At 40.0% G+C, this 8,137-nt stretch overlaps 1 protein-coding gene across 3 annotated transcripts in view; it reads right to left on the bottom strand.

Moving 5' to 3' along the window:
* Positions 1-3,494, bottom strand: part of card9 (caspase recruitment domain family member 9) — an 8,439-nt gene extending 4,945 nt beyond the window's left edge. For all 3 annotated transcript variants that reach the window (XM_015395105.1, XM_015395106.1, XM_015395107.1), the window contains exons 1-7: positions 3,359-3,494; positions 3,135-3,269; positions 2,945-3,014; positions 853-990; positions 662-780; positions 380-586; positions 218-301 (exon numbers count right to left, since the gene is read on the bottom strand). In XM_015395105.1, the coding sequence (XP_015250591.1) occupies positions 218-301; positions 380-586; positions 662-780; positions 853-990; positions 2,945-3,014; positions 3,135-3,248 (732 nt within the window). In that variant the 5' untranslated portion in view covers positions 3,249-3,269; positions 3,359-3,494. The remainder of the gene's footprint in view (positions 1-217; positions 302-379; positions 587-661; positions 781-852; positions 991-2,944; positions 3,015-3,134; positions 3,270-3,358) is intronic.
* Between the last annotated feature and the right edge of the window lie 4,643 nt (positions 3,495-8,137).

Here is an 8,137-nt window from a genome sequence, read left to right as displayed (position 1 = left end):
TCGGCTTCGTGTGGATGAGAGGCTGGTTTGGTGAAAAATTTGTGCGTTTAGGCCAGGGCTCGGCTTCGTGTGGACGGGGCCTTAGTGTGGGAATCAATGAGTTCTGGTGTTAGACCTCTGAATTACTGTGAAATTTTGGCCCTTCTTGCTTTCCATATTCCCTCTGAGATATTGCCCTGTGGTAAAGAAGCTTTCGGTGCTTCAGTTTCATGGTTACCTGCTGCAGCGGCCTCATTGTCCGGCGTTTGAGCAGCCGAGTCTCGCTCTCAGCTCGCAGAAGTGTGTGCTTCAGGCGCTCCACCTGCATGCAGAGGTCAGAGGTCAGGTAAGGGTTAATGTGCTTCTGGGTTTGAGACTAGGGGGCCAGGGGTCAGCTGACCTCTATCTGCAGGTCCCTGTTAGCCAGCAGGGCGTTGCTCTTCTCCTGGTTCAGAGTGTTGATGTCTGCCATCAGATTGTAGTTGTGATCTCGCAGCTGCTTCAACTCCTCGTTTAGCTGCTCCCTCTCCTCCCGCAGCTTCTGCACGCGCTCAGTCAGCTTCTTCAGCTCGCGGTCCTTCAGCTTCTGCTGGCGAGACCACGCCTCCTGATGGGGGCAAAGTAATCTTTTTATTCGCCTCCATATTGGATTGGTCCTCAATAAACCAGCTGTGATTCCAACCTGTTCCTTGGCAACAGAGCATGCCTGCTGCCGTCTTCTCCTCTCATCCTGAAGAACCCTCTGCAGGCGGCTGAGCTCCGACATCAAGAACTGGGTTAGACCTGATTCTCCTGCTGTGTCTAAACAAACAGAGCAGTTAGTGATCAGACTATATTCCACCATGAACACCATTTCCAAACATCCAAACCAACCGATGAGGATGCTGAAGGTCTTGTTGGGCTCCTTCCCTGTGATCCGGCTGTACAACTGAGGGTAATCCAGCTCCAGGCTCTCCAGGAAGGCGGTATAACCTTTCATACCCGTCCTCTGAAGCATGTCCAGAAGAGCTCCTGCAAAACAAACCGAAGGCGACACCAGAAACCATCAAGACATTTTCAAACACTAAAACCAAGAGGAAGACGGATCTCACTGTGACCGTGGGTCTGACTCAACACCATGAGGTCGTTTGTTTTAATCCCACAATAAATCAGAATATTTTGAAGCCTTTCAAGACTCTACAGTAGGAATATATTCTTAAAAAAGTAGCCGCCAGCTGTAATCAGAAAACACATTAATATCTTAATGCCTTCTAAACCAGGAGCAAATGGACTTTACCTCAACCTAAACTGGTAGAGATATCCTCTGAAGCAGGGGTGGGCAATTCCAGTTCCTGTAACTTTTGGATCTGCCTCTGGTTCAACTCACCTCAATTAAGTAATTAGATGATTGAGAGGACTCTAGAGGAACTGATTGCATACTGAGGAGGTACCTCAGCCATTTTATTCAGGTGTGTTTAACCAAAGATTGATCTAAAATTTGCAGAATACTGACCCGCAGGAACTGGGGTTTCCCACCCCTGCTTTAAAGGATTACATGGATTATAGAGCTGCTGTGTTTGAAGCGTCCACACTTCACCGGACCTGAACCCTGGTCCAGTTTTTCTGCTTCTGTCACTGTAATGTCCAGACTAAGTTGATTTGGTAAATTAAGATACACAAAAATTTGTCATAACCCAACAATCCAAACTTAAAAGTTCACAAAGTCAGATATAACCTGTCAACTGACTCTAAGATGGGTTCTGATGAATGTTGTTTGTTTTTAACTTTGATTTTGACAAAATTATCTGTTCATTCTTTCCAGCTGGAAACCAGAGTTCTTTAAGTCAAATTTAAATAAACATTTGTTTAAAACTGCCTTTGAGTGTTGAAGTTAAACTATGAACTAAGCTATCATTAGTTTAAGTTAGTGGTCCAACTGTTTTATTTGTTTTTTATTTATCTTTACTTGCTTTTATTTTACGTCTATTTTGTTGTTTAATTCATGTAAAGCACTTTAAATTGTCTTTGTACTGAATTTTGCTATATAAATAATTTTGCCTTGTCTTAACATAAATAAACCTGAAGCTTCCATCTCAAGATATTTTTTTCATTCAGATGAGTGAATATTGCTAATTGCTGGCAAAAGATCAAACAATACAGAAAATAAGAAGTTACTACAAATCAATATCTCTTATCAATGTAAAAACGCATTTTAGAGGCTTCTTATTTAAAATTAGTTAAATTCTAGCTTCTGTAAAAATATTTGCCTTTTATGCCACATTTTACAGTAACCTATCAATAAAAGCTTGTCAAAAATAATCATTAGTGCGATTACTCTGCATGAAACTGCTTTCAACACTATAAAGATGGATTAGAAACTGGTTCTTTTTCTGCAATATCCTCTAAATGAGAAAAGTCCCATTTGCATCAGACTCTGTGGCTCAATCACCGCGTGTCTGACTCGTGAGCTTTACGTAAGTCCAACTATGGGTCAGTGTTTTATGCCTTTGCAGGAAGAAATGGTCCCGATGCAGCTCTTGATATAATCAGTTTTTACTTTATATTAAAGCAAAGGAAACATTAGAAGCAGGTGAACGCTTCACAGAACCTGCTGGTAGGCCAGGTTAAAGTTCAGGAGATGGAGAAGAAGTGAAAGTAAACCAGGAACCTGCCTTCGCAGGATGACTGCTGTTACATCAGAGTGGTAAATTATATTCAAACAACTTCCACATTTATCATCTGCTGCTCAATGAGACACCAACATTGACCTCTGATCATCTATTAGCTGTCACTAAGATTGGGTGTATATCAGTAAATATCCTCCAGAGCACTGGTGGGTTAATTAAACCTGATCATTACAGCAAAAAAGGTCAGAAAATCACCACACACCTGGATCCACCTGTCTCTAATCAGTTTTTTTTTTACCGAAGTTGAACGCTTCTTCTGGTTTAACAGGATCTTATTTTAATCTTTTCTCAGAACATACCAACTTTTCTCCTCCGGATGACCAGGGTGGGGTCATGGAAGAGCTGCTCCTCATCCTCAGCAGTGATCACCTGTCAGCAACGTCAGAAAACAGAAAAACATCCAAACATTGCCTGACAGGACAGAGGAGCATGAAGGGGTGCAGCTACTGTAGGTAAAGGTGAGGAGGAGATCAGGAGGAGGAGGAGTACCTGACACTGGCGGAGATAAGGAGTGATTCTGGACGGGTCAATGTTTTTTATCAGCAGCATCCTGAAGTCATCCAGCTGCAGCCAGCAGAGGTCATCTTCACTCACTCCTTCCATCCTGCTTTCTCTCTCAGACTGCTACCATTATACACACAGTATATACAGAGTATTGGCATTATACACATATTATACACAGAGAAGGTTCTGAGTACACAGGCCATAGTTACCAGCTGAGGTCCAAAACGGTCTCCTCCTCAGTGATGCTCTGCTTCTCTGTCAGAGGAGATGGTGGCGTTACTTCTCGTTCCTTCCTAAGGCTCCACCCGTCTCTGACTGCGAGTAATACGATTGGTTAGAGCTCAGAATCCTCCAATCATGTCCATTAAAAGCACTGATGATACTTAAGTTACTACAGATACTTTTATAATCTCTATATCCACAGTTTGGAGAACAAAACATATTCTATTTATATGTTTGTTTGTTGCTTTATTTGTAGATATAAGTAAAGAAAGCTACTCTGCTAAACTTAACTACTGTCACTGAGTTTATACAAACAGAAAGAGATCAATAGAGGAACAAGTGATGGATTAGAGAAGTTATAACAGGAATAAGCCACATGCAACAGGAAGAGCCTGCTGATAAATTCAGGAAGTCGTTTCACAGCTCATTCCTGACAGTTATGACAACCGATGAAGACGAAATGATTAAAATCACTAAGAGACAATGTTTCCTGATGTCACCTGCAGGGTTTGGACTATATGGCAAGAAAGTGGTAGCAGTATTCTCAAATATCTCATCACTATCTGGTGGCTATTCTAATGATACATCCTATTTGAAATCATATTTTGAATGTGCTTCATGTTTCCTTATGTCATCTCTACATCTCAACACAGAAGATGCAGAGATGTCAGTTTACTTGACTGGCCTCCACCTGTCAGGTGACAGGTTCCTGACTGACCTGCAGCAACAGGTGAAGCTGGTTAGCATCTTCCACTCCTTCACTAGACCAGAGTGAACATGTCTGTAACACTGATGACATCATTCTTATTTTTCTCCTCCGACAATGATGTCAGCATGTGAATGGAACTAAAAAGGAACTGAATGGATTAAGGACACTGATGCAATCAGAACCGCCTGGAGCTTTAGCTGCTCATTTTACTGGAGATTGGCTTTGGAGAAGATCAGCTACCATCTCAGACACGGTTGTGGGCCGGTGCAGAGTGAAAAATGCCAGGGCCCCCGGTCGGACCCTGTCTCCAGGTATATGTTAGAGCCACTCCAGTGTTCCTCCAGTGCGCCAATAACCACGGGCTCAAGAGTTACCTTCACCTTTCAGGCTCTCTCTAGTTCTTCCCTGAGGACTTGGTATTTCTCCAGTTTCTCGATTCCTTTTTCCCTCCGATTTTTTCCATCAGTGGAATGCCACATCGATCACTGTACTTGTCCTCTGCTGTTTATCAATGATCTCAATGTCCGTTTGGTTGGCCACATCCATTTAGTCTGTTTGTATCCTGAAGTCTATCAGGATCTTAGCTCTGTTATTCTCCACCACCTAGGGAGGTGTCTGAAGTTCTTTCTGTGCAAATGTTTTTGTTTACTATACCAGCCACTTGGTTAGGACGTTCCATTGATTTCTTTCCTGCTAGTATCTTCCATCCTGCAGTGAGATGGTGGATTGTTTCTGGGCCTCTTTGCACAGTTCGCACCTGGGGTCTTGTCTGGTGTGGTAGATCTGGGCCTCTATTGCTCTGGTGGTTTGGGTCTGCTCCTGTGCAGCCATGATGAGTGCCTCTGTGTTGTCCTTCAGTCCGGCTTTGTCTACCCATTGGTAGGATTTCCTGATATCTGCCACTTTGATTATGTTCTGGTGGTACATCCCATGTAGGGGCTTATCTGCCCATGATTGAGTCTCTGGTACCTCATCTTCCATTCCCCATTGTCTGAGACATTCACTGAGGATGTTGTCTGTTGGAGCCTTGTCCTTGATGTACTTATGGATCTTGAATGTTTCATCCTGGATAGTGGCTGTTACACTCATTAGTCCTCAGCCTTCTTCCTTATGGCTGGGGTAAAGTCTCAGGGCATTGGATTTGGGGTGGTACCCTCCGTGCATGATTAGGAGCTTTCGTGTCTTAACTTCTGTGGCCTGTACCTCCTCCTTTGGCCAGCTTATTATTCCTGCAGAATATCTGGTTAATGGTAGAACATAGGTATTTATTGCTTGAGACTTATTCTTGCCATTGAGCTGGCTCCTTAGGACCTGCCTCACTCGTTGGAGGTATTTGGCCGTAGCTACTTTCCTTGTTACCTCTTCGAGGGTTACCATTTGCTTGTGGGATTCCAAGGTACTTGTTACTGTCTTTAATGTCTGCTATTGTTCCTTCTGGGAGTGAGACCCGCTCTATAGGACTACCTTCCCTCTCTAAGATACCATCCGACCACACTTCTCTAGTCTGAATGACATCCCAATTTGTCTGTGCTGAAGATCCACAAGTATCATGCTTGATATTAGTGGCTTTCAGATCAGTCTGAAAACAACAAACTAATTTCCCATAAGTTAATTTCACCTGCTTATCTACATGTTGCTCTTTATGCTGCCATATAAATAGTAAGATTGGGGAAACTGATACACATTCACGTGTAAGTTTTTTTTCTCAAACAAAGACAGAAAATGAAATGACTTTTATAACCCCAAAGCAAAGCAAAGCAGAAGCTTGATCTGCTGTTTTCCTGCTCTTCATACTTCCTCTCTAAAACATGATATATATAGAATCACAATGTAAGGAACATTAGAGCGCTCTACCCTTTTTCTGTACTTCGGCTGGTATCTATTATTATTAATAAGCTTCAGGTCTAACGAGGATAAGCAGAGCCAAATGGACCTTAGCTCTGACTTTTAGGGAGCAATATCTGAGATTAAAATAACAACCCTTTAAACACGCATTTAAAAAAAAATTCTCATTTAAACAGATAACAAATTATTACAAAAAAAAAAAAAAAAATCCTGCATCAGGCTTTGAAAGGTCAAGCATTAAAAGAAACCAGAACAAATTAACTGCCATCAGAACTGCTGCAGATATAACAATGAATATTTTGGACAACAAAAACATATAGACAATGATAATGTCAACTTTTTTCTGTAAATCTAACTAAAATATTTACTCTCTGGGAAAGTTTTGGATGTATTACAGTTCATTAAACTCTTCAGGTTTAAGGGTAAAGATTGATGTTTGTATAAATAAGTAAATTTGCTGCTTGTAAACCAAATGCCTGGTTTATTTTTTGATGAGTAATTAATTCTTTACTTTTTTCTGATTAGTTATGAGATATGAATTTTAAATATGCTGGTTTGAGTATTTAACTTAACTATGAAATCTTTAATTGTTTATTTAGATCACAAAAAATCACAATAATCAATTATTCATGACCTAACATCTACCCTACCTATAAATTATTGGAACTGACTGCAGAGAAAATATTTAAAACCAAACATGACAAAAGATATTAGATTCATTAAACATATTTTTACTAAGTTTATATTCATTGAGTCAATTCTCAAAATGTCTACCCGAGGGCTCTGATTACCAGCAACAAAAAGAGAAACAACCATCAGTCAAAAGTCAAGGTTTGATCTCAGTTCAGATGATCCTGACAACAACAGTAGTTTTATACATGACATATAATATGATAGTTGTTGTCCTGTTTAATTGTTATAATAATAATGGGTTTACCTTCAAAAGCTCCAAAGTATAACTTGTTCATAGTTTTCAGAAATAGGGAAGACATTCATTCACCAAGCTGCAAAACCTGATTTGAGTCAGGAAAATAAATCAATGTCAAATAATCCAAATATTAGTTCACACCAGGATAATATCCATCCATAACTCTATTAAATCATATATTTTTTTTATTTGATCAGAATAAAATATTTACAAACACACCTCTAAAAGAGAAAAGGAGACATACAGTTTCATTCTGAGTGAATCTGGTGTTTTTTTGAAGCTATTTTTGAAGGTTTTTTTTTTACAGTCAAGAAATAACATGAAAAGTGTGTTTTACATGTACACAGAATATACATTGAAAAAAATAATTCAACCGCTTTTGGCATTTACTTTATCCTATTTAGTCACTTTAGCACAATTGTTTCATGTAGGCAGGGTAGGACATAAAACAATAAAGTAACTAAATATAATTAAGTAAATGCCAAAAGCAGTTGCATAATTTTTTTCAGTGTAGAACCTAGCTCTTGCAGGTCTCTCATCAATTATTTTTGACATTCAAAACTGAACATTTTTCTATATGATTGTCCAACAAACAGTATGTCTTTTTTTGTTTTTTATTCTTCAATTTACTATCTCTCCCCTTCTCTCCCTCTTCTATCTCGCCGTCCCTTTTTTCCCATTCTTCCTCCCTTTCCTTTCCCCCGATATTCACTTTTCTCACTCTCCTCTTTCTTCCTTTTATCCCTTTATCCCTCCTTCCCCTCTCCAGGCTAGAAAAAGTAGGGAGAGACTGCTAACAAAACCATGTATACAACATTCAGGACATGTTAAAACAACATTTCACTACAAAGAATCATAATAAGAAGAACAAACAGAGTAGCTATGGAACTACTGGCATCGATTAGTTTTCGTCAGTTTCGGAACTACAGTTCAAGAAGGTCAACCATGAAGTCCATCATTGTCTCAAAGGTATTTCTAAGGATAAGACTCAAATCGTTGTATTAACCAACTTATATATTAGCCTGTTTATCTTCGGTTAAATATGAAAGCCTTAAACGGGGCTTGAATTTAACTTAAAAACTATTAAATCCACTCACTTTTATACTTTTATACTCAGCCCCAAGAGATGTTACAAATGTCTCCAAACCATGGATATCCTTTGACCTCCATTTAAGGTCCATATATGCAGGAAGATGGTCTTCAGGTAGATCACTGAGGGGATCAGCAACACATGCAGAGACCTGGTGGTGGAGAGCAGTTTCAGCTAAAGCCTGGATGTTCATG

The sequence above is a fragment of the Cyprinodon variegatus genome, unplaced genomic scaffold, assembly GCF_000732505.1.
Source record: "Cyprinodon variegatus isolate N-32 unplaced genomic scaffold, C_variegatus-1.0 Scaffold725, whole genome shotgun sequence".
NCBI lineage: Eukaryota > Metazoa > Chordata > Actinopteri > Cyprinodontiformes > Cyprinodontidae > Cyprinodon > Cyprinodon variegatus.
Note: the sequence above shows the minus strand (reverse complement) of the source record. Positions and strands in the feature narration are given on the sequence as shown.